This window comes from Macrotis lagotis, chromosome 6, assembly GCF_037893015.1.
Source record: "Macrotis lagotis isolate mMagLag1 chromosome 6, bilby.v1.9.chrom.fasta, whole genome shotgun sequence".
Taxonomy (NCBI): Eukaryota; Metazoa; Chordata; class Mammalia; order Peramelemorphia; family Peramelidae; genus Macrotis; species Macrotis lagotis.
The window spans coordinates 872905-897319 of NC_133663.1; the positions used below are offsets into that span (position 1 = coordinate 872905).

At 57.8% G+C, this 24415-nt stretch overlaps 3 protein-coding genes across 6 annotated transcripts; 1 reads left to right on the forward strand and 2 right to left on the reverse strand.

The window, feature by feature from the left end:
- Nucleotides 1–1924: 1924 nt before the first annotated feature.
- Nucleotides 1925–19594, reverse strand: KIAA0753 (KIAA0753 ortholog). 4 transcript variants are annotated; one of them, XM_074190503.1, is made up of 18 exons: nucleotides 19455–19589; nucleotides 18808–19237; nucleotides 17753–17859; nucleotides 15075–15137; nucleotides 14754–14969; nucleotides 13297–13504; nucleotides 11796–11974; nucleotides 9930–10102; nucleotides 9565–9684; nucleotides 9000–9089; nucleotides 8585–8663; nucleotides 7505–7585; nucleotides 6218–6304; nucleotides 5550–5690; nucleotides 4670–4751; nucleotides 2892–3012; nucleotides 2557–2781; nucleotides 1925–2146 (listed from the first exon to the last, which is right to left on the reverse strand). In XM_074190503.1, the coding sequence occupies exons 1-18, from the start codon at nucleotides 19479–19481 to the stop codon at nucleotides 2029–2031; spliced, it is 2547 nt and encodes an 848-aa protein (XP_074046604.1). In that variant the 5' UTR covers nucleotides 19482–19589; the 3' UTR covers nucleotides 1925–2028. The 4 variants fall into 4 exon arrangements, with proteins under 4 accessions (XP_074046604.1, XP_074046603.1, XP_074046605.1 ...); XM_074190502.1 differs by having other exon boundaries at nucleotides 11796–11995; XM_074190505.1 differs by having other exon boundaries at nucleotides 1986–2146; nucleotides 2557–2707; nucleotides 11796–11995; nucleotides 19455–19594.
- A 113-nt stretch (nucleotides 19595–19707) lies between these two features.
- TXNDC17 (thioredoxin domain containing 17) lies at nucleotides 19708–20695 on the forward strand. The gene is made up of 4 exons (XM_074190507.1): nucleotides 19708–19945; nucleotides 20028–20109; nucleotides 20204–20279; nucleotides 20448–20695. The coding sequence occupies exons 1-4, from the start codon at nucleotides 19801–19803 to the stop codon at nucleotides 20520–20522; spliced, it is 378 nt and encodes a 125-aa protein (XP_074046608.1). The 5' UTR covers nucleotides 19708–19800; the 3' UTR covers nucleotides 20523–20695.
- A 220-nt stretch (nucleotides 20696–20915) lies between these two features.
- On the reverse strand, nucleotides 20916–22381 carry MED31 (mediator complex subunit 31). Its single transcript, XM_074190506.1, has 4 exons — nucleotides 22147–22381; nucleotides 21983–22060; nucleotides 21568–21664; nucleotides 20916–21226 (listed from the first exon to the last, which is right to left on the reverse strand). The coding sequence occupies exons 1-4, from the start codon at nucleotides 22178–22180 to the stop codon at nucleotides 21004–21006; spliced, it is 432 nt and encodes a 143-aa protein (XP_074046607.1). The 5' UTR covers nucleotides 22181–22381; the 3' UTR covers nucleotides 20916–21003.
- Between the last annotated feature and the right edge of the window lie 2034 nt (nucleotides 22382–24415).

A 24415-nucleotide genomic window follows, 5' to 3' on the forward strand; every position in this document is an offset into this window, starting at 1 on the left:
CAGTAACCGATTTCAATTCCTGGCAAAGTAAAGGACAACTACAAGAGAGAATGGTGACCATCAAGGACTAGGTCAGAGCCCACACTTTCGGGAGAGGGTTACTGGACTCGTCACCAAGAATACTGATGGCTACAGGAACACTCTACCAAGATTGTAGCAGCAATCGTGCTATTTGAGAAACACAACCTGGAAGAGTTGGTTGGACCCAAGCCACACCCCTGGGTTCACAGCCAAGCGGGTGTGACCCTGACTGGCCCATCACTTAAGTCTCCCTACAACTCCAAAATGAGGGGACTCAACTAATTATAGTCATAAGCCATGGATCCTGTGATCAATTCACTGTAAAGATACAAAGACCCAGCGATGGGAGGAGGTCATGGGGGAGGGACAGAGAGCCCAGCCCGGCCGGAGTGGGGCACCGGTCCATGGAGGCAGGGGGAAGGGCGCAGGCCAGAGGCAGGGCTTGGGCTGGGAGCCAGTGGAAGGAGTGATGGGGTCAGACCGAATCCAGGCAGTGGAGACCAGCTGGGGGCTGCTGCAGCGGCTCACCTGAGGTGATGCCGGGCTGACCATGGCATCTGTTGGTGCAGGGTGTTTCTACATTGGAAGTTCTTGGCATTGGTGAAATCCCAGGTAGTGGCTGACTGGTGGATCAGCTCTTGCAAGACAAGAATGCACCCCCTGTTCTGCCCCAGAGATGAGCACAGATCTCTGACCCCAGCGGCATCTCCATGCCCGAGAAGATGACAGACCCCAAGGCCGAGGTCTGGAACTCGATGGGGTCCCAGGGCAGTCACCTGAAACATCAGCTGAAGGCCACACTCATTCCACCCTTGTTTCCAGCCTGGCACAATGAGCATGTTTTCCCCAAAGGGCCCAAGCCTACCCTGGTACAAGAAGCAGACAACAGGTGATCAGGTCGATGGGTAACCTGAGGCAGGCTGGACCAGGGGCCAACTTCCTCTCTGCCCCAGACCCTCCTTTCCTGCAGGGTTCAATCAAAGCCTTTCCAGACACCATAGTGGTTTGCACTGCCCCTCCCCCACTAGCCACTTGGCACTTCTTTGGCACCACTCTATGGTCAGGAGAATACCAGCTCCCAGAGGGCAGGGCAGCAGTGGTTCTGTGACTGTCAGGCCTTGCCTGGATGTAGTTCTGGTCCAAAGCCTTTCTGGCCTCTGATGGCATGAAGGTAGAAGCTGGTGAAGGACCCCCTCCCCCCCAAGGTCTGTGGGGATCAGACAGATGCCTGGGGCAAGTTGGGCTACTGTGAATGGTGACTGCCAACACTCTGCCCAGCCCCTGGCATGGTCCAGAAATAGCAAGTGAGCTCAGCCCTCGGTGCAGAGGGGCCATGGCCTGGGGGGTCAGGAGTCAAGGAACAGGGGAATCAGGACCCATGAAATCCCTGACCAGAGAGTTGGAAGCAGTCCCCGTGCCTAAGACATTGTCTCAGAGATCTAGACAACAAATAGATGTCCAAAAACAATGACTTTATTTTTAAAAAACATTCTCAGTCCTTAAAAAATGGTCACACCAACTCCTCGGCCCCCAGGGGGAGTCTGTGATGCCCCAAGAGGCTATAAAACCACCACCAAATCCATTCCAAGGAGCCAGAAACTACTCCACTCTGGCCCCCACCCCAAGCTGACTTCCCCTCCACCCCCTCAAGATGCCTCATGGCCCCGCTCCACTCCCAACCCCATCCAACAGGGCCCCTCGGGCCTGTTCCCCACTGGACTCACTCCTCTGGGAGACTCGGTGTATTCCAGACTCCCCTCAGAGGAATTTCTACCAAGTCTGCCAGCGGTGCCGAGGCCGCCTGGGGGCTGAGACCTGCTTCCCCTGGGCCCGCCTCTCAAGGTCAACACCAGACAGCCAGCCTCTCCCTCCCCCAGAAGACCAGACATGGCAAGCAAGAAGCTGCATGTGCAGAGAATGGCAGGCGCTGCCAGGCTTCATTTCAAGGGACAACAGACACAAGGAAAGGTTTGTGAGGACTGTCCCTGCAGGGCCCAGCCCCTCCCTTCACTTTGAGGGCTCTAAGAACTCCGATGTGAACACAGCCTCGGCATAATCCTCACACATGTCCTGGAGCTCGGCTGTCACGTCCTCCAGTGCTTCCTCGACCAACTGTTCTGCCAGGCTGCAGGAGATACCGCAAGGCAGGGGCCGGGTCAGGAGGGGCCCCCTTCCCCCAGATCCCACCCAGCATCCTCAGCTGCCTCACAAAGTGGGGGCTGGGGACAGTCATGGGCCACCCGGAGGAGTCTGAAATCTCAGAAAGGAGATTTGCATCAACAAATGACTCATCCGAGGGAGCCTTTGAAACAATGGTGCTCCCCAGGGCCCCCCCACGCACGCTCATGCGCTCTTAGCCCCCCACACGCCAGAGAGGCCACTGACACATTCTTGGCAGCCTCCCCCCCTCCCCATGGGATTCCATGGAGTCCCCCTCCCCCCCCCCCCCGGCCCAGAGCATGGAGCAGGAGGCCCTCCGTGGACAGAGAGCAGGCTAGGGAGGGAAGGGGCAGCCGAGGCAGGGGCAGCACTGACCTCTCCACTATGATCCATGGGTTGAAAGCGCCGATGGACTCATGAGAGATTGTTCGGAGGTACTGCTGGTAGCTGTCTTGGTAATCGCTGAGGTTCTGGAGCATCTCTGGCAACACGGACAGGAAGATGCTGCCCTCTGGCTGCTGAGGGTCTGCGGTAGACATAGGCCCAAGGGGCACCTTTTTCTCCCCTCTTTCTTCCATGTCCATGCTTTCATCAAAATCCCTGGAAACCCCCCAGAAAAGAAAGCAGCTGGCCCCTTGACCGGAGGTGCAGGAAAAGGCTTCTGGCCACCCCGCAAGCGAGGATTCTCCCCAACTTTGGCCCCCACTCACTTCTCATCCAGAGGTTTTTCAAGCAAAATGTTGACTTGGGGCTCTCTGCTGGCTGCTCTCCTGGTGAGTTGGATGGGCCGAGGTGGCCGTGGCCTTTCATCTACTGCTGGACCTTTTGTGTCTGCGGGGGGACAAGCAATGGGAGATTGCTGAGAAATCGTGGGAATGACCTGGGAGAGGATCCCCTCCTTCCTCCCATGGACAAACACTTCCTTTCCTCCACCCAATGATATTGAGGTGACCTTCCTTCAAGGTCAACCCATCTACAGACCTGCCCTCCAGCCCATCCCTTCTGTGCCTTCAGGCCTCCCCAATCACACACATGCCCAAGTCAGGTTGGGGGAAGACTCCCATCTGCCCCCTCCTTCTGGTACAATCTCACTCCTAGAAAAAGTTGTCTCCGGGAGCTGTCTCCCTCACCTCACCCGCCCCCCAGATCCTCTGTGGATGGGCTTGCATCCTCTCTCCCGTGGGTGGCCCCCTCCCTCTTCATCCTCCTCAAGCTGTCTGCAGCCTCTGACCCTGTTGGTCCTCCTCTGCGGCCTGGTGGGGTCTGCGTCTGTCCTAGGCCCTCTGCTCTTCCCCCTGTCTGAACCACCCCCCTCCTTTCCTCAGTTTTACATCTCAAACTGGATATCCCAGAGATAACTCAATTCACTATCTTTTCCCCCAAATCCTCCCCTCTTCCCAACATCAGAGAATTCTTTTAACTGAGAGGAATAGGAAGGGGAGATGGGAGGGGAATGAGCATCTATTAAGCACCTACTGTGTGGTGGGCACTGTGCTAATAAGCACGCTCTAAGTACGATCTCATTTGATCCATACAACCCCCCCCGGGGAGGTGCCACCATTCCCTCACTTTTCAGAAGAGGAAACCTAAGTCCCCAGAGGGGACGTGATTTGCTCAGGGTCACACTTGAACCCTGACTGGATGTGTCTAACCTGTCGGCCTCCTCTGATGGCCCCAGGAGAACAAGCTGAGCAAGATGGACTGCAGCCGAGGAAAGGGACCCATGGGGTGCCGACATCCTTGGCTTCACTGTGTGTGGGGTGGGGGAGCCTGACCCCCCACTTACATCCCCCCATCCCACCAGCACCAGCCTCGCCTGGGGCCTGGGTCTTCTTGGCCACCTCAGATGGCACAGCCTGGGCTCCCCGTCTGCCTTCCCTCCAGACACAATGCCAGCATCAGGGCAGAGATGGGTCATTTCTGTCTTTGTCTCCCAGAGACACAGTAAGTGCCTACTAAGTGCATGCTTGCTTGCTTGCTAACTTTCATTTTCAATCCTCATTGGCCAGGATAACGCAAGCAATATATGCTGGAGAACCATGACTCCCTGGGACCCAAAGGGATGATGACAGTTTGTGGCTGCCTCCTGGTCGGTCTGACGGCCTGGAGGCAGGGCCTATTCATGGCATTCACCAAGGGGGGAGGCAGTGGCAGCAATTCCTCCCAGGATCCCCAGGCCTCAAGTGGGCAGGAAGCCTGGGGGCAGCCTCTGTATCTTCTCCTTATACACACTCATTAAGGAGGGCAAAGTCAAATGACCGTCCCTCAATCACTTCTCTGAGGATTTGGGTGAACACCAGGCTCCTTCCCAGGCCTCCAAGGGTGTGACCCTGGAGGTGGGCCCTGGCCTACAGACCTCTCCTCCTCACTGGCCTTTCTTTCCACTCCCATCCCCAAACATGGGCCTGGATAGGCATGAGCCCATCCTCCATCAGAGGCAGCCCCAAGCCCAAGGGCACCCAGAAAGGGGAGAGGAGGGGCTACTCACTGCTTCTCCCCCTCACTGTGCCGAAATCGAAATCAGCATAGACCATCTGACTGAATCTCTGTCGGACGGCCTCCTGGTATTGCTAAGAACGAGCAGACAGCGAAGGTTAGTGAGGGAACAGGAAGGGCCAGAGAGAGATAGGCAAGGGGGAGGGCGAGGGCACCAGCCAGGGTCCTGGTTGGAATCAGGACCTGGCAAGGGGAAAAACTACCAAGGAATGACCACAAGGAACAGAGAAAAACCCAAACAACCAAACAAACCCAACCTGGCCAGAAGGCTGGCCAGTTAGATAGACAAACAGGACAGATAGACAGACAGACAGACAGGCACTGGGCCAGGCAGTCATAGATATAGACACCTGACCAGTCAGGCAGTCAGTCAGACAGACAGACACCAGGCCAGGCAGTCACCCAGACACTGATCCAAGAAGTTTAAATAGCCCCCCAAAAGCTCCTAGCTCTGACCAGAACATCCCCTGTTCCCCTCTAGGCCAGACCAGTGTGTTTCTGGGGAAGAAGTGTTTCCCAGGCATGACCTCACTTGACCTGCTCACAATGACTCTGTGAGGTGGGAGCCTCAGGCTTTTTTTCTATTTCAGTTCAAGGCACCTAAGGTCACATCAAGAGTTGACTCCTCCCCTCCCACCATGTTACAGGGGACAAGGGAGAGCACCACAATTTGAACCCAGGTCCTTGGTCCCAAAGGGCACAACAGCTTAGCCCCTCAATTGAAGAGGGTCCCAGAAAGGGACCAGCCCTGTCTTTATAGAGTCAGAAAGCAAAGCCAGGGCTCCTCTGGAACCCCCAAGGTTCCTCCACAGAACTCTCTGGGGTGGGTGCCATAATAGAACCCCAACCTGCCCCACCCCCAGACCACATACCTCTATTTCCTCCATTCTCTGCATCATGCTCCAAAGAATGGGGTCACCCTCCTCCTGGAAGGCCACAGCCTTGGACTGTGAGACCTGAGTGCAAGTCCCATCCTCAGGAAAATGGTCAGGGAGCTCCTCCCTGTGTGGTGCCTGTAAGAGGAGGGACACGGGGGGTGGCTGGGTGGTACAGTGGATAGAGCACCAGTTCTGGAGTCAGGACAACCTGAGTTCAAATCTGGTCTCAGACATTTAACAATTACCTAGCTGTATGACCATGAGCCAAACAATGAACCCCATTTGCCTTGCAAAAAAATCTAAAAAAAAAGAGGGGGGACACAGGGGCTGGCTGAGCTGGACACCAGGGCTGCTTCTTCCAACACAGATACCTCTTATCCAGGAGGTTCAGTCTTCCTGAGACCAGACCAATGATCTCCCCACAATACCATCTCTGTATCCCCTCATCCAAGCCCCCTGGAGAGGAGCACCATTGGCCTCCCACTCCAGTTTCTGCTGAGGAGAATCCTCCCCACCTGGGTCAGGGTCCTTCCCTCTCTAAGAACCCCCAGCCCCAGGTGCTCCAGCAGATCCAGGAGGGATCATGGCAAGGACATCTCAGGCTCAGAGCCCTGGGCTGGGCCACCAAGGGGACCAGAAGGTAAAAATAAAATTGCCCTTACCTCCGAGGAGCTTGTGTTCTCCTGCAGGAGTAACAGGTTCCCCAGAGAATGAAGTAGGGCGGGACACCAAGAAGGGCTGTGAATGGACTGGGGGGAAGGAGAGGGAGGAAGAAGGAGGGAAATGGGGGGGGGGGGGTCAGAGCATGGAGATGGAGAGACAGGCAGAGGGACAGAGGGAGAGCCAGACGTGAGCAGATGAGAGAGGGTAGGGTGGAGGGGTGCCAGACAGAGGAGTGGATGGACAGCATACAAAGGCAACCCTGACATCCAGGGACTCTGAGACAGCAGCGGGAGGGCTGCTCCTCTGCCCCAGACTCCTCCTCCTCAGCTCCAGCCCAAGAAGCCAGGGTGAATGGCCTCCAGCCTAGGGGTGGGGAGAGATGTGTATGTGGCTGAGAGGCAGAGGTTGGGCCTCCCAGGAGTTCTACTTGTGACTCTACAGATCCTACAGATTATGGAACTACCAAAGGCACGAATCTGGCAGCTCAGAGAGCCTGGACTGGGAGCCCAAGGTGCCAGGTTCAAATCTTGCCTCTACCCTGTACTTCTTGGGAGCTAAATAGCTTTCCCTCCTCCTCCTCAGTAAGACAGGGCTCGGATGAGACAGCCCAGCTCTGGCCCGGCTCCAGAAGGAATACCTCCTTTGGGTGGAGGCACAAGCACTGGACACCATGGACCCCCAAAATAAATGGCCACAGCTGGCTGTGGCAAAGTCCACCTGATCAAAACCAGAATACAAAAGAGAGGCCACTGAAGTGGAGGGCCCTCCATGCAGACCCAGTGAAACATCTGCAGTCTGTGGCCAAGTCCCAGCTTCCTTCCCACCTTGTGGGACAGACAGGTCAGGCCTCAAAGGCCCCACCAGGGGAGAGGGCCTTCCCCAGCAGCATCCAGGTCACCGTCCCAGTCAGAGGAAGTCCCCCGGCAAACAGAGTGCTCAGAGCCTCTGGCCTGGCTCTCTGAGCTGCTTCCTGGCCAGCAGTTAGGAAGAAAAGACTAGGTTATCCTGGACGATCCCAGAGTTTGGGGGGCACAAGATGATGCGTGCAGTTCTCTCCCTGGCCTTCCCATTGTCTGCCCTAAGGTTGACACTTGGGGAAGAGGCCTTGGGCATGAAGCCAGCAGGCCGGCTCAGACTGGTCCTCGGGCAGACTCCTTTCCTCCGGGGACCAATGACAAGTGAGGAGAGCCAGGAGATCTTCGCTGGTGCTGGAGCAGAACCACTTTCCCCACCCGCCCTCCCATTCACCAAGAAAGGTTCTGCCCTCTCCTGCCCAGAAGACTTACTTTCTCTGGAGCCTGTGCCACGGCTTTCTGTTCAGATGGATCATCCCCCAAATGAGCATCATTTTCCAAAGAACTGACTTCCTACAAGAGAAGACAGGTCTTAGTGAATCTCGAACCCCACTGGACAGCGTGCTTGTCCAGCATGGCGGGAAGGAGCATGAGCTGGCTGGCGACAGGAGACGAAGTGCCAGTGCTTTATAAATAACTCAATCGATCCTCTCAACAAGCCTGCCAGGCACACCAAGAGAAGTGAAGTGACTTGTCCAGGGCCACTCAGTGGCCAGGCAGCTGATGATTTGTGAGACAGACGGGTGGGGGGTGGTCTGACTGCCCCAGTTCTCTTTCCCCCTCTGCTCAACCACCAAAGGGAGGTTCCTAAAGCACAGGGTCAACCCTGTATCACTTCTCTGTTTGGCATGCCAAGCCCTTCTCAAGCTAGAGCTGGCACATCCTCCGGCCTGCTCCTCTCAACTCTGAGCAGGTCGTCCCCTGCCCAGAGATCTCCCTCCTGCTGCTCCTTTGTCCCAAATGTCCCCCCTTGTCCTGCATGAAGCTGGTGCCTCGTCTCCCCCAGTTTAGACTGGAAGCTCCTGGAGGGTGAGGGGCAGCTTTGAGCACGGTGCCCAGTATGTAGGAGGAGCTCCTGAGAGCAGGCTGAAGCTCTAGGCACCACTGCATCACGATCCTGAGTGTCTTAATACTTCTATGCCTCAGTTTCCTTGTCTGTAAATTATGAGGGCTGATAGGAAAGCTAATGCCTCCTTCCGCAACCCCAGCTATGCAGGGACCAGGCTAGAGAAAACCTGGGACCCTCAAGAGGCCCATTTCCAGGGAGCATCAGGTCCAAATGCCAGTCAGGGGGCACGTAGAGAGGGAAGGGCCAGCTGGAGGAACCCAGAGTATCTCGCCTGCTCAACAGCCCCAAGGGGAAGGGGCTTCCTTGGGTGGGGTCCTCACAGGGGTTCTTAATGTCAGGCCCCAGTCAAGTCGGCCAGAGGCACCCCAAGTTCTAGAAAGGCCGGCCTCCTTCACAGACAATGGACGCAGGACTCGGCAACGGATATGGGCAGGCAACATTACCTTCACTTGGTCTAAAAGGGGCTTCAGGCGTTCCAGGACCTCCTTCTCCACCTTGTCTACCAGCTGGGTCGTGGACGCGCTGGTTGGAAACAAAAGAACTGGGGTTCACCCCTCTTTGGATTCCCAGCCCCCGGAGCAGCTACTAGCTCACAGACCATAGGAGGGGAAACGAGGGCTGCCTCCAGCTCGGCACAGGTCAGCCCCCCCCCCCCCACCATCCCTCCAGTCCTTGGTACCTGCTGCAAGACCCACTGTCTATTGTTATAGAAATACCACATACAGACACAGATGCGTGTGGAAGCCTGTGAACATGATGGACACATCAAGAGTGTGTGTCTGAGTCTATGAGTCTGTGAGCACGTATGGGTGCGCTGAGTGAGCACACATGTGCCCATGGCTATGCCCACCCCCTCACCTCAGCCTCTGGATGTTGGTCAGCTCCTGGGCCTTCAGCTCATCCAGCTCCTTCATCCTCCGGGCACTCTCTGCATCCAGCCAGGCCAGCCTAGGAGATGAGGGCATCTGTCAGTCTGCTGGGCAGTGGGCAGGAGCCAGATGAGGGATGGGGCTGCCCCACCATCCAGAGCCCAGAGGGGGTGGATGCCCCTCTCTGAGGTCCTACAGACACACTTGGGCCCTTGGGGCTTGAGTCAACATTTCCGGGGGGGGGGGGGGACCAAGGCCTAGCAATCGCCCAACTTGGGGCGGGGGGGCTTCCCCCAAAGCCCTGGAGGTCCCCGGGGCACTTGGCTAGCTCTCCATTCACCTCATCTGCAGCGAAGGTGCCAGGGGCATCGGAAGGCAGCTCCTTCGCTTCCCCCTCCTTTGGGGCTGGGCCCCCCCTATGCTGTTCTTTGACCCACGCCAGGTCAGCTGCCTACACAGAAGAACACTTTGAGAAGCCCGAACTGGGGGAGGGGGAGTAGAGGGGGTGGGCAGCCCAGGGGCCCAAGTGTGGGGAGGGGTGAGTCGGGCCCTACCTGAGAGCCTCGTGCTCAATGGGGGCTCTGCAGGGCCTTTCCTCCTGAGCCTCCTCCTGTTGGAGAGACGCTTCTCTTCTGGCATCTTTGGGGCCGGCTATCACCTTGCCCCAAGTGACGCTGTAAGGGCAGAAGGTCGAGTCTTCGTCCCCATCCCTCCCATATCCCATGACTCGGTCGGGCCTCACAGCTAAAGTCCACCAGTGAACCCTCACAGGCAGAGAGGAGAAGACCCCTCCCCAGAAGGGTTGGGACAGGTCTTGCAGAGGGACCACCAGGACAAGTGGGGCAGGCAGGTGCCAGCATGGGGGTGGTGACCACCTGGCGGGGCTCTACCAGGGCAGGGCTCAGCCCTTTACACGCACCATTTCGGGGAGGCTGGCGGGGAGGTGGGGTTTGGTGGGATCCATGGTATGCGTTGGTCCCTCATGGGAGGGTGGCTCTTCTTTAATCTGAATGACACGGTTGTCCTTTGGAACCTGCCGCAGTCCTTGCCCCGCGCTGGGCAGGGTCTCAGCCTGTCCGCTTTATGGAATCCCTGTAGGGAACTCTGGCTGGTGATTTCAGAGTCTCCACCATCCCAATCCCTCCCACCTCTCCACCCCCCTGCACTGGGGCCTGCAGGGCCCCCAACAGAAGAACCTTAGCCTCTAAGGCCTCCTGGGCCCCAGATGTGGTAGAGAGGGGCACAGCCTGTGCAAAGGCCTGGAGGTGGGAGCTGGGAGAGGGGAGCCTGTGCAAGGAATCCCCACAGGAGGAAGGGAGAGCGTCGAGATTTCTACCATACAATGCAGCAAGAGATGGATGCCTAGAAAGTAGGCGAGATCAAAGACAGAGTCAGAGAAAGAGGGAGGTGGAGACAGACAGATGAGAGGGACAGACAGCCAAGGACAGGAAGAGGGAGAGAAAGAGACAGACGTGGGACGGTGGGTGATCAGGCAGGATGTGGACGACTCAGCACAGGAAGGCAGTGGGTTCCCAAGACAACACAGCCCTGGTTGGATCAGAGCAACACTCCAGGGGAAGGTGGCAGTGAAGGCAGGTATGACTGTAACTCATGGTCAATCATCAAAAGCACAATTTCTAGGACATTTCAAGGACGTAACCCCACCCCTTTAGGCGGGGCTCCTCCTACAGCCCAGCCTGGCTGGGGTCCTGGGGGTGCCACTCCACAAAGGTCATCTTTTATTTGCTTTCAGCAGCAGCTGCCCATCACCCAGGGACTCCCTCTTGCCCCGCTGCCACCTTCCCCTTAAAGTCCTCCCTGGTTCACATCATCACCACGATCCAAACAGGGACTAGTTGCCAGGGGAGGAGGGGGAAAGAAAGGGAGTTTTCTCCCTGTTCTCTTGTACTCCCAACATCTTGGTTCTTGCCTGGTATGCAGTAGGCACTTAATGCTTGTTGAGTGGAAGGTGTGGAAGCTGAAAGCAGCTTCCTGGGGAGCTGTGGGTTAGGAGGGGAGGCGAGGAAGGAGAGAGGCTGAGGATGAGGCTCTGAGGGAGGGATGAAGCTCAAAGTCCAGATGGGCCCCTTCCTGGGTGGCTGCCATCACAGGGTATCCTGCTGCCCAATCCATGAGATGGCTTGAGGCAACATCTACCACTGCTCAAATCCCATTGAGGGCAAGGGCTTTTGGGTGCCACCTGGGATCTCAGGCGGGAGGAGGATGGCAAAGGTCCTTGGAGGCCCCCTCTGCTCTCAGGGGCACCAGGTGCCACCTTTGGAGGCTGTGGACGCCAACCTGGAGGAGGCGCATTGCTCACCCTGTCTTGTGACAATCCTAGGGAAGAAGCAGCCTCAGAGGCGCCAGGATGAAGCGGGTAGCCCCCCAACATCCTGACTGGGCAGAGGGATCACAAGGGATTCCTTTTTCTATTGGGGGGGGGGTAAGAGTGAAAAAGAGAAAAGAGAGACTTGTTATATGAAAAATAACAGTACACTAAGGAAACACCATCTTGACAAACAAGTCCCGGCTGAGCAAACTCAAAGCCTCTGGCAATTATTCTGCCTCGCTTCCTTGGGGAATTCTGACTTGGGACAGACTCCCGAGGTCCTGCCAATCGAGGGGTGCAGAACACTCCCCCAAGCACTGAGGAGGCTTGGGGTCTTTGGCACCCTGGGTCGTGGGGAGCGTTTTGGCAGGGGGAGCATTCAAGGAACCCAACTGGATCCTTTGGAACTGCCCTGATCCTTTGAACACCCATCTAGACCCTCAGGCCAGTACATACTTGCTGGGACTGGGCAGCCGTCTCAATGCCGCGCCTTTGGAGGGTCCTGGGAGCGCTCAGTGGCCTCTTTTTCACAGCTTTTGGCCCTCCTTTGATAGCAGTGTTTTGGTCGGAGGAGGCAAGGTCTGTGGCAGGTTGGTCTTCCAGCCCCTCTCCCAATAGCTGTCGCAGGGGACTCACTGCAAAAGATGGGTGCTCATCTAGTCCAAGGGTGCAGAAAGAAACAGGAAGAATCAATCCATCTGGAGGAGGCCCCCCATCATGAGCACTCCACCCCTCATGAGCACCCCACAAGGGAACCAGGGCCAATATGCTCATCCTCGTGGTCCAGGGGGGGCAAGCCCATAGCACTGCCCTCCTCTTCATGGGGCTTCTCTCACTCACAGCTGGGGGTGCTACCTCCTCTAAACCTCACCCGGAGGCTCAGGAAAGAAGGCCCAAGGGCTGTGCCCTAGAGATGGGGACGCGGCTCCTCTCTCCAAGCTTCACCTGCTACAGGCTACAATCCCAGACCAGCCCCATCTCTTAACTCAGGCTGACCTTCCTGCCCTGGGGCTGAGGGCAGATACCACCCCTGGTGAGAGAGGTTGCCCACCCAGAGCCCCCAAGGGTTTGGCACCTGCTAGAATTGGGCCTGCTTCCTCATGAGCCTCTATGTCAGGTCCAGGGCCCACAGATGGAGATATAAAATAAGCAAGGATGGAGAAAAGGGGGCCTTAAAGTCTAGCCCCACTCTCCACCCCCTTTTAGATCTGAAGGTGGAGAGGCCAGAGCTGACAGGGACTAACGTCTCCTCAGTCTAAGCAGAGGTACAGGCCAGGAACCAGGGTTCAAGCTGGCTCCTCCCATGGCACACTTCAGTTTCTTCAACTGTAAAGTGGGGGGCTGGAATAGACAACCTATTTGAGATATCCCACGGGGAATTCTTTCCTATCACTGTTTAGCGCTAGCATGTTGGAGCAACTATCCCTTCTTGTCTTGAAGCCAACCTGGGAGCAGGAGTCTTTGTTCTGTTGTCACTGAAGGGACATATGTCTTGGGGAGCCTGCTCTCTCAAAAGATCCATCCCCTGAGCCCTGAAGTCCCACTAGAGCCCCCCACAACCATGGGAAGTCCCTAAACTGTGGACCTCCATCATGAGGCCCAGAGGAGCCAAGCACAGGGAGGGACATGGTGACCTTGCTACCTCTGCCTCTCCTGGACAATGGAATGCTGCCCAAGTCAGGGAGGTTCACTGGGCAGAGATGAACGTGTAACCTAGGCTTTCTGTACCTTTGCCATCAGGAGAAGGGGCTTTGGCACGGTCCCCGGATGAGGGCCCGAGGAAGACCCTGATTTCCCACTGCCCAACACGGGTTCGGGGCACTGCTAAGGGAAAGTCCCTCTAACTCTGGGCAAGGGAGGCCCTTTCTCCTCTGGAGAAAACCTCTGTAAAACTCAAGCTGGCCAAATGACCAAGCCAGGGAAGGTTGGCCCCCAGGAGGCTGAGCAAAACACTTACCCTCCAGGGGCTTCCTCCCATTAGGCCGCCTCCCTTCCTGGGGAAGTTTCTCCTTTGCCACGGGGGGCTTCCTTTCTCTCACTGGGGACATGCTAAATGACCTCTCCATGGCCACTGGGAAATTCGGCGGGGACTGGCGGCCAACTCCAGGGAAGGCTTTCTTTAGCTTTCCAAGTGACTGCTTCCTTTCCAGGAGGGAATCTAGTTCCTGCCAGGAAACATGAGGCTTAAGGTTCAGGACACACTTAAAGGTCCAGGAAAAGACCCTAGAGAAGCCCCTGGCAAAGGGGATTCTTCAATTCATCCAAAAAGTCTGTAAAAACAGTGAAAAGTCAGGGCTCTTCTCCAGTTATTAAACAGCCTCTTAACCATCTGCTTCCTACACAGCAATGCTCTTAAGCAACAGAATATGATAATTTTTATAGACAACAACATAGCAAAATTTCAACCACCCCTTATTAGCATTTTATAGGAATTTTTTGTAGCCAACAGAAGCAGCATCCCAAATGGTGCATCTACACCAGGTGACCACCAAGGGGTTCATGGTGCCACCAACAGGCCTGGGCACCCTTGCTCACCTACCTGCCTTGGGGGTTGTGCCTGGTCTCCCACCATCAGGTTTCACAAAGGGGATTACTATGACAAGCAAACTACCCTGAATATGGCCCATTGGTGGCTGACAACAACTCACTCCTGAGGGATTTGGGGGGACAGGCCACAGTCTTCTCCCAAATCTTCTCCAGCTCCATGACCAAAAAATTCTCAAATTAATTTTGGTTTCCTCTGAATAGTGCTTTCCAAGCATACCCTGCCACCCCCACCCCCCAGCACAGCCCAGTCTGGGTTGGCACAGTGTCTACCAGGCCCTGGCTTCCCTGATCAGCCAAGAGCCCAAGGGCCATGCAGAGATACAGGGTGGCTACAGGTGTTGGGGCAGATTACCAACAAGGCCTAGAGGAAAAGGTAGCCTCATTAGGGAGAGATTTAAGGAAAGGGAGGTAGGTCCAACAAAATCTAGAAGGAAAGGCTACAGATAGGGCCCAAGAAATGCCTGGAATGCAAGAAGTATGGGCGGAGTCAGGGGGGCCTCCAGTTTGCTAGTGAGCTGCCTGGGGGTGATTTATAGAAAAATATGGAAGGGGGTGAGGGGGTACAGCCAGACAAGGACCGCCCGTGGGGATCTAAAGTCTATCAGACAGGCACCCAGTTCTGAGAGATGAAAGTCAGTTGGGCCTCTGAAGGGGGAATCTGGCCTGTGTCCCCATTGCCACCATCATGTGGACACACAGAGGACACAAGACAGCCCTCAGCAGTGTATTTCAGGTGCTAGGCTGCCCTCGAGAAGCTTCTATTCCATCAGCAAGGCCTAAAGAGGAGCTTCAATTTTGGCAAAGCCATCTGAGGTTGGCTGGCACATTCGAGGATGTGTGCCCATCCCCTCCCCCCCACAGCCATACCTCGATCTGCTGCAGGAGATCAAGGACCACATCAGGGACAGAAGGATCAGTGTCCAGTCTGGCGGAGCAAAGGGAAAGCTGCCGAATAAGACTGCCCAGCTCTCGGTATCGCTCAGAGACTGCTGGCTCCCCCGAGTCTGGGAATTGATTGACAAACATCTGCAAGGCACGGATGGCTCCTCGGTGAGCAGCAGCCAACCGAGACATGGCCCTGGACTGGTGAGAACGGGAGAGGCGGGCTACAGACACGGCAGGGAGGCCTGCCCCATCCCCCCACCAGGGCTCCTGACCCCAGGCCCTAGGCTGAGCCCCTCGGCTTACCTTCTTAGTGTGCTTGATTCTACAGGGACTGAATTTATCCAGCTCCTCCTGGATTTCTTTTACCTATTCATTAGAAAAGAACAAAAATGAGGGAGTAGATTGGGCCCCAAGAGTGTCAAGGATGGGGGTCCCAGGACAAGTCCAGGTGAGCGGGGCTGCCACTAATCACTGGGTCGGCTGTGAGGGACAAGTGGGGGAAGTGAGAATAGGGGGCAGGGGTTTAGCCCCAGCTTCTCTTACACATCGGGGAGCCAGGGCTCAGAGACCAGCAAGGTTGCCCATCCTAAACTCAAGTGCCTGTTCTAGGGACTTGTGAACCTCTGCAGGTTTCCAGGAGAAAAGGTGCTACAAGGCCAGGATCTGCTCCTCACTGGCCCTGAGACACACCCCCGGTGGCCTCTCTGGCAGCCACCATGCTCAGACAGAGCTCCTGCACAGGCTCAACTTCTCTCCCCACATCTCTGGGACAAAAGCCTCAGAATGGGTGCTGGGAATGCCTCCCGAGGTCTCCTTTAGAAGATGGTCACTGCAAGGCATGTTGCTGGGATTTCCTGGGTTCCACTGGGCCATCACAGGCTTCCTGGGAGGTCAGAGCCCAAGTGTTTATCCAGGTTCTTCTCAAATTCCACCTTTGCTCCCTCGTTTGTTTGCCTTGTGCCAATTTTAGATTCATCTGAACAGCAGGGCTGGTCCAGGAACCTTCAGGCCCTGGTGGGCCAGTGTTAGGGGGCAGCCCCCAGGGGCCTAACGAAGGCTGGGGGGGACAGCCTGTTTAATACCCACCAGGAGGGCCAGGCCCCCTCTTCCTATTCTGTGTCCAGAGAGATCCTGCCATGGCCTCCTCTGGCGAGGCTGAGCACAGAACCACTGCCCTCTGACCACACAACAGTAATGGCCTTCCTGCATGCAGTCTGTGCTCAACAGGGGCCAAAGGGGTCTGCTCCTTTGCGTGGTATTTAAAGTCCCTCCAAAAGGCTTCTCACCATCTTTCTGGAAACCATTCTCTCTATGTTCCAGTCACACCAGCCTCCATGTGGGTCCACCTCCCATCCATGTGCCTTTGCCCAGGCTGCTCCCTACTGGCCTCAGCTCGGTCACCACCGTTTCCTTGGGAAGGTCGTGGCCATCCTTGATCTTCCAGGTTTCCAGGTCAGATGCCAACCAATCCCCAAGAGGTTTCAGTTTCTTGGGGAAGGCAACCTCTACCCACATGAACTTTGTTGTTGCTACCAAGCCACCAGAATGCAGACACAGAGCATCAGGACCCCTGCCTTGGTCAGATCCTGTGCCCAGTGTGGCAGAGCCATGAACAACCCCAAGTGGCAGAATCACCTAAAGAGGTGGGCCATACAAACACGCTGGTGGAGAGAGCCAGGGAGCCAGGTATTCCCATCTGGAACCAGGATAGCAAAACAAGGCAGAGAAGAGGCAAGAAACCCCCCAGGTGGGACTGCACAACAAACTCTCAAGCTAACTACTGTTTTGCTTTCCTTCCCGGAGTTGGTTTCTTCCTAACATTCTTGTGGTAAAAAATGCTGGATTCGGTGAGGACTACACCCTCAGATGCTGCTCTGGGGCAGGAGAACCTGCTCAAGGAGGGTTGGAGCCTGTGACTTGTCCTCTTGGGAAATCAGTGGCCCCCCAAGTCACCTGGCCAGGAAATAAACCTCTTCCCCAGTAATTCCAATGGGCATGCTTGGTCTTGTGACCTCACTGAGGTGACTTGGTTTCTCCACTCCAAAAGGACAGCTCAGGGATCTAGGAATGAGCTCCCCTGGCCATGATCACTGAGACATTTCAACCCTCAAATTCTCAACCCCTAAATGGAGCCTCTAATGAGGGGCTCCCAAGCAAACACTGAGTCCCTCCCGAAGTCAAGGGTCCAAGTGATTCCAGGAGCATTTGGCCCAGGAAGAAAGCAATCAAGTCCCTTACCTGGGGAGGCCATTCCTTTAGAATAGGACTAGAGAATCCTTTTTAAGGAGTGCAAAACCAGGACCCCCAGTCAACTCCCCTGGATTGTTAGGTCCCAAAGAAAGGATGGACTCAGCCTGGCCCTGCCCACTCCCCAACTGAGGAGGCTTCTTTCTCCTATGCAGGCGTTTCTCCTGCTCCAAGTTTCCCATGACCTCAGTCCATGGGGGCTGTCCTCTTGGAACACCAGGCATTCTCCCACCTCCATGCCTTTGCTCAGGGCATTCTCTTGCCCTAAAACACCTCTCCATGGTTCTCACTGCACTGCTACCCATCAATCTAATATTGGAGGTGCCTTGCTAAACTCCAAAGCCATTTCCTGAATCTCCTCTCTCATCTAATGAGGAAGACAACAAAAGCACAGAGTCAAGACTTGAGGGAAAGAGGGGTTCATGCCTCACCAACTGCCTTGGGTCTTCCTAGATTGAGATGTTTGCGTCTGTGGCAGGAAGTTTGTAATGAAAAAGAAATGAAAACTTAAGAAAGTTCAGGGCAGAGGAGACATTGAGACAGAGGAAGACCAAGTTCAAATCCCACCCTGGATTCTCCTTCCTGTCCTGTCCCCTGTGGGACAGAGGAGGTGGACCTGAGTGGGGAGGGGCAGGCCACAGGACAGAAGGGAGAAGAGAGGAAGAAAGAAAAGGGCCCTTGAACCAAGGGAAGGGTACCCCCCAGTCCCAGGGAAGGCCTCCAACAGGCCCTACCTGCTGCTGGAGCGCATAGAGCACACGGGCTGTGCGGACAGCCTGCTCCTGCTGACGCACTCTGCTACGCTCAGCCTCTTTTGGGTCCAGGCCTCCTTCTGGTCGATCTAAAAGATTTTCCACAGTTGGATGAGAGGAGGGTGTGAGGACTCCGGAACCTCTGGCAAGGCCCCAGATTGCGAGGCTGTCATGGCCAAGTTCCAACCAAGTATTAGGAGGAGGGGGCTAGGGCCCTGCCCCAGCCAGGCGCTCCCTTTCCCCTCTGAGGTCCCTTTCTTGGCTGCTCTTGGAAATGGCGGTGCTCAAACCCTGGGAAGGGCATCCCAAGAGGAAGAGGCTCCTGCTGTAGTGCGAGGAGAAGGGGTCCCTAGGCCCGTCCATCATGAGGTCCAAAGGGGCACCCCTGGAGGCACCCTGGGCCTCGGGCGGCCCTGGAGGAGCACCTCAACGCACTTTGGAATTTCTCCCTTTGACTCCCTTTTCAAGAATATGAAAAGACTTCTGAAGAGCAAGGAAAAGCCGGGCCAGCTTGGGGGACCCCTCCCGCCCGTAGGCCAGTTTGGGGGCACCCCTCCCCACCCATGGGCCAGCTTGGGGGCCCCCTCCCGCCCTGGGCCAGCTTGGGGACCCCTCCCGCCCTGGGCCAGCTTGGGGGCACACCTCCTGCCCATAGACCAGTTTGGGGGCACCCCTCCCCACCCATGGGCCATCTTGGGGGCCCCCTCCCGCCCTGGGCCAGCTTGGGGGCCCCCTCCCGCCCTGGGCCAGCTTGGGGGACCCCTCCCGCCCTGGGCCAGCTTGGGGACCCCTCCCGCCCTGGGCCAGCTTGGGGGCACACCTCCTGCCCATAGACCAGTTTGGGGGCACCCCTCCCCACCCATGGGCCAGCTTGGGGGCCCCCTCCCGCCCTGGGCCAGCTTGGGGGCACACCTCCTGCCCATAGACCAGTTTGGGGGCACCCCTCCCCACCCATGGGCCAGCTTGGGGGCCCCCTCCCTCCCTGGGCCAGCTTCGGGGCCCCCTCCCGCCCTGGGCCAGCTTCGGGGCGCCCCTACCTTGGGGGGCCAGCCCTTCCATTCTCTGGAGGCAGGTGCTCAGCTCCCTCCGCAGCCGCCGCAGCTCGGGCAGGCTCTGAGAGCGCGCGGGCAGAGGCCGCGGCCCGGGGTCCCTCGTGGGGGGGGAGCCGGGCCCAGGCCCGGGGAGGAGGCGCACCTGGGCCCGGGGGGCGGCCCCCGCCGGCCCGCCCGGCTGCCCCCTCTTGACGTCCCTCTTGGCCAGCTGCACCGCCAGGAGGAGCTTCTCTTCCGACAGGACCGCGAAGGGGCCGGGGCGCCCGGGGGCCCGTGGGGGGCCGGGGGGCTCCGCGGGCCGCGGGGGGCTGGCCCTGCCCGGGGGCCGCAGCTTCTCGATGACGATGGGCCGGGGCCCCGAGTACCTGACGGCCAGCTGGTCCGGCGACGCGGGCACCTTCCTGCTGAAGCGCAGCTGGCGGGGACGGGGCGGGGTCACGCGTGGCTGCCCCACGGGCACGCCGGGCACCCCTGCCGGCTCGGGGCGCACACGCGTGACCGTGGCTCCGCTCTGGGCGCCCGCCACGCTCGTGGGCCCAGTTTGGGGCCGCGCAGTCCCCCTTGCACACGCGTGTGCGCTGCCCGCCCGTGGGGGCGCGTCCCTCCCCTCCCCCCGCCAGCTCCCGGGGTACCTGGGTGGGCGGGGCGCTGGGGCCCATGGCGCCTCGCTGCCGGGGGGGTCGCCGCGAGTTGCCCCCCCCCGCTCCCGGCTCAGCCCGCGCGGCCGGCCCGGCGGCTCGTTACCGGGACGACGGCGCGGGGGCTGCCGGGAAGCGGGCGGGGAGGCGCAGACGGAAGCCGGAGCGGGCCGGCGGCGCGGCTGCGCAGACGCGGCGCGGGGGGGGGCGCGGGGGGGGGCGGGCCCCGGTCCGGCCTTCCGGCCTCGCGGGGCGGGGCGAGGAGCGCCGGAAGCGGCTGTTGCCCCGCCCCCGGGCGGCCGGCCCGCCCGGGCCAGAGTGTGCGCGCTGGGAGCCCGGTATGGCCCCTGCCGAGGAGGTGCGCGTGTCGGGCTTCGGAGACTTCTGCGGGGCGCTGGAGCAGCACCGCGGCAAGACCATCTTCGTCTACTTCACGGGGGACAAGGACGCCGAGGGCCGCAGCTGGTGCCCGGACTGCGTGCAGGGTGAGCGGGGGCCTGGGGCGGGGGCGGGGGGCGGCTGCAGCGAGCCCTGGGGCAGGCCGGTGACCCCCTCTCCCCCCCGCAGCCGAGCCTGTGGTCCTGGAGGCCCTCAAGCACATCCCCGAGAAGGCCGTGTTCATCTACTGCCAGGTCGGGGACCGGCCCTAGTAAGTGCTGGGGGGGGGCTGCGGGGCGGGGGGGGCGGGGCTCCTGGGCCCCCGGGCCCCCTCGCTCAGGGGCTGCGCCCTCTCTGCCCGCCAGCTGGAAAGATCCCAACAATGACTTCAAGAAGCAGCTAAACGTGACCGCCGTGCCGACCCTTCTCAAGTACGGGACGGTGAGTGCCCGGCAGCACCCCCCCCAGCTCGCCCTCTGCCCCGGCCAGGGTGCGGGTGGAGGGCGGGGCCTCCCTCGGGAGGCCTTGGAGGCTGGGATTGCTGGCTGCTTCCCGCCAGATCCCGGGGAGGCCCAAGGTGACTCTGGCTCACCCCGACTTCTCTTCCAGCCCCAGAAGCTGGTGGAGTCGGAGTGCCAGAATGCCAATCTGGTGGAGATGCTCTTTTGTGAGGATGACGAATAAGAAACCCGTGCCAGCCGCCCGCTGCCTTGATTTTAAAGGAATCTCGTGATCGATGTGTAATAGTATCATTAGCAAAAATAATGTCTAGAAAACCTCTACTGAACGCTCAGCCCCTAGAGCACCCTTTGTAAACAGTGGGAGGGCTTTCTTGTAATAGATGTTTTTCTTTATTACTGCTGTGATGGTAAACTGAGACCCAAGTCTGAGCTGAGACCCTTCCCCCTCTGATTTCCCTAGGCCCTTTAGCCCCTGGGCCTCCCCAGACCCCAGAGAGTTTGGGCAAGTCATTCTCCTTGTGCTGAAAGGGCTTCAGGGGCTCTGGGGCCCTCAGATGGTCCCTGGCAAGGGTCTAGAGGCTCAATCAATGGGACAGACTCAAGCTCAGCCACTGGCCTCTTCTGACAAAGAGCTTTACTTTGCTTCAGTTTGGAAATCAGAAATAGATGTGGATGAATGGCTCAGAGAAGGGGGGGGGCTCCCCTCACTTTCCTGCAGAGGAGGCGCTGCTGCCCCCGCTGTTCTGCTGAGGCTGCTGCTGCTGCTGCTCTGCCAGGGCCTGCTGCAGCCTCATCCGCTTCCTGGAGTAGTGTTGCCAATGCAAGATCTGTTGTTCGTCGATGAACTTGGCACACTGGGCATTGACCAGCTCCTTTCGGAAATGCTCGTACTGCAGCAGCTCCAACATGTGCAGGCACTGGGGGTACCTGGGAGGGACCCAGCGCTCAGGCCCTCGTCCTTGGGGCACCAGTTGAAGGGTAGCCCCTGGCTGCTGGAAGGGACCCTATTCCTCTGTTTCCTTCCCAGCGCAACCCTAACCTGAGGAATTTGCATGGGGGATGGGAAGGCCCCTGGGCACACCAAACCAAAGGTTATCCCTTGGGGCATGATGATGAGGGAAGGGAAAGGAAGAGGCCTTAATTAAGCACCAACTGTAGGGCAGGTTCTTTCCAATGACAACCTCCCGCAGCCCCAGGACCTCAGTGGCCTGTCATCCTCCTAAGGCAAAATGTGGGCACAAAGAATCCACCCAGGCGCTTAGACTTACTTCAGGTACTTTGCATAATCTGGCTCTTTCCAGTAAAGTAGGTATTTCAAATAGTTGACAAAGGCCTTGTCCTTGAAGTAGCCTCTCTGGGCGAGGACTGGAAGGCAAGGAAAGGCGGTCGGCCCCTGGACCAGAGAAGCCCTCCGGGGGCCGGCCGGGCACGCGCTAGGCCGGACTGCCATTCCCGGCCAGGGAAGAGAACCGAACAGGAAGGGGGAGATGGGTGAGGTGGCCAAAAAGCGGGCCGGACAGAACTCCCTGGCTCCAGTGGAAGTCGCGGTCTGGGGGGAGGGTTGGCACAGCGAACTTGGGGGCAGCTGGCCTCTTGGGCTGAGGAGGACCCAACACTTTGGTCCCCCCCCCCGACCGCTGCCTCAGCCCCCCCTTCCCAGGTACCGCGTGCCTCGGGACTCACAGTTCAGGTAGTTGGGGTTGGCCAGGCATTGCACGAACTCCAGTTCCAGTTGGAAGCGCAGCCGGTTCCCGGCGTCGTCTACGGGACAGACCGGAGCTCAGAGACGCGCGGGCCCGGGCCCGCTCCCGCCCCGCCCCGCCGGCCGCCCGCAGGCGAGCACTCACCCGAGGTCTCCATGACGACGCCGGTGGCGGCCATGAGCGAGCCCCCGCCCCGCTGCCGCCGCAGCGCCGGCCGCCTCGCGAGCCCCCAGGTGCCGCCGCCGCCGCCCCAGCGCGCCTGCGTGCCCCGGCGCCTTGTGGGAGAGGGCGGGTCTTCAAGGAGAGGGGCGCGGGAGGCGTGGCCGAGGCGGGCCCGGGGCGCGGGACCCCCGGTGGGGTGGGGCCTTGGGCCTAGCGCGGGCGGCGGGGAGGCTTAGTTCGTAGGGGCGCGGCGGGGCGGGGCCACGCTGACACTGGGAAACGAGCTGGGATACAAAGTAACAGGCCGGAAACGAGGTCTGGAAAGCGATACAAAGTATCGACGGCGGGGGAGGGGCGGGAAGCGACCCTGAACGGATACAAAGTAACGTCTAGTATCGCTGGGAGGGGCGACAGGGCTCACTGTCACCTTGCCATCGGGGCCTTATTAGAGAAGCCCCCCAGCCACGAGGTGACCCTTGAGTCTGCTCTCTGCTGCCCAGGGACGCCCCCTCGGGCCCTCTGCCTCGCTTGGCATTGTTGGGGGGGTTTTGAGGCCTCCCACTGTCCCTTGGCCGCCTTCCAAGGAATGTCTCGCGGACTCCTTACTCCACGTGCCCCACAGTTGAGCTCCGTCCAAGGCCTGCCCTCCTGACTTTACCTGGGGCAGACACCACCAGCTTCCCAGTCACCCAGACTCGCAAAGTTTACCCGAGTCCGTTTTGCTGAGGCAGCTCTAAGCGGGGCTCGACAGACTGAGACGAGGGGGCCACGCAGCAGTTTATTACTTTCCTTGTCAGGAACCATTTGCAAATCACGAGCTTACTCCACTCCTTAGAGCCCCATCTCGGTTTGGGGAGCCCACTAGTCTATACGTACTCCTCGGTAGAGGAGGTGGACCATGGAGCAGTGTGAGCTTCCCAGGACAAGCCCTCACTATTCGGGACAATGCAATTCCATCACTGTGACCATCCAAATAGGAGTCCTGTGAAAAAGGGGGTTGATGGTATAATTTGGGGCTTAGGGTAGAGAACAGGTTATACTGATACACAGCCTAGGCAAGTACAGATCAGGATTGATGCCTGTTTTCACTGTTTTCCCAGACCCAGAAGAATCTCTAGAAACGAAGTTATTTGTATCAACTTTATTATCCAAAGCATATTAATCAATATGAAATCATAACTTTTGACAGGATCTAGGGGTCCTCCTCAACTCCCTCCTCTCACCCCCAAATCTAATTAGTTGCCACTACCTGTCCTTTTCACCTTTGCTGCCTCTCTCAAATAATCTCCCCCTTCTATCCTCTAATACTGTCACCACACTGGCTCCTTATCACCTCACACATGAATTCTCGAAGTGGTCTGCTGGGGGTTCAACACAGACACAGACAAGTCTCTCCCTATTCTGTGGTGGTGAAATAAGGCAGCTTCCCTCATAATCAGCAGCTAGGTGGCACTCAGTGAAGACACCCTGGGCCTAGAGTCAGGAAGACCTGAGTTCAAATATAAGCTCAGACACTTACCAGCAATGTGCCCCTGGGGCAAATCATTTCACCCTCTTTGCCTCAGTTTCCTCATCTATAAAATGATCTGGAGAAGGACATGGCAACCCCTCCAACCCCCACAGTATCTTTGCCTAAAGAACATCAAATGAGGACACAAAGAGTCAGGCACAAGTAAAATGACTTACCCCTCACAAAGTAACTTCTCAATGTTGGTCAAGATCGGGGGGAAAAAAGATGGCACAGTGAATAGAGCATCAGCCCTGGAGTCAGGAGGACCTGAGTTCAACTTAATAATTACCCAGCTGTGTGGCCTTGGGCAAGCCACTTAACCCCATTGCCTTGCAAAAACCTAGCAAAAAAAAAAAAAAAGAATGGGGGGAAGAAGAAGAATCTGTTTACCAGTCCAGGTTCCAATATCTAGTGCTCCAACAAGATGAAATTAAGCCCAGGGGCCTCTGGGCCTCAGGTTCTGAAACTCGAACTAGCCAAGCAAGGAAGATACCTACTGCTGAAATCAATGAGAGGCAAACCAGAATAGCCATTGACTAGACCTTTGGTGACTTGTTCCCACATTTTCACATAGCTTTCCACTGGGAAACTATGCTAGTAACCAAAAGGTACCTGGTCTTGGAGGAAAGATTGCTGGATAACCAGAAGAGACATTTCCTTGAGCTATGTATGAGTCCTAGGCCATCGTGGAGCTGTGAAGGGGGAACTGCAGGGCTAATTCTGGATTTTGGACTGTACCTA

Coding starts and splice junctions, on each gene's coding strand:
- KIAA0753 (XM_074190502.1), bottom strand. CDS start 19,481: ATGGGCCCCAGCGCCCCGCCCACCCAG. Junction 10,103..11,795: donor CGGCTGCCCAGTCCCAGCAA/GTATGTACTGGC, acceptor AGTTCCCTACAG/GGATTCCATAAAGCGGACAG. Junction 2,147..2,556: donor CCATGGATCATAGTGGAGAG/GTCAGTGCTGCC, acceptor TATCTCCTGCAG/CCTGGCAGAACAGTTGGTCG.
- TXNDC17 (XM_074190507.1), top strand. CDS start 19,801: ATGGCCCCTGCCGAGGAGGTGCGCGTGTCGGGCTTCGGAGACTTCTGC. Junction 20,110..20,203: donor CAGGTCGGGGACCGGCCCTA/GTAAGTGCTGGG, acceptor TCTGCCCGCCAG/CTGGAAAGATCCCAACAATG. Junction 20,280..20,447: donor CCCTTCTCAAGTACGGGACG/GTGAGTGCCCGG, acceptor CTTCTCTTCCAG/CCCCAGAAGCTGGTGGAGTC.
- MED31 (XM_074190506.1), bottom strand. CDS start 22,180: ATGGCCGCCACCGGCGTCGTCATGGAGACCTCGG. Junction 22,061..22,146: donor CGTCGTCATGGAGACCTCGG/GTGAGTGCTCGC, acceptor TCTGTCCCGTAG/ACGACGCCGGGAACCGGCTG. Junction 21,665..21,982: donor CAACCCCAACTACCTGAACT/GTGAGTCCCGAG, acceptor CTTGCCTTCCAG/TCCTCGCCCAGAGAGGCTAC.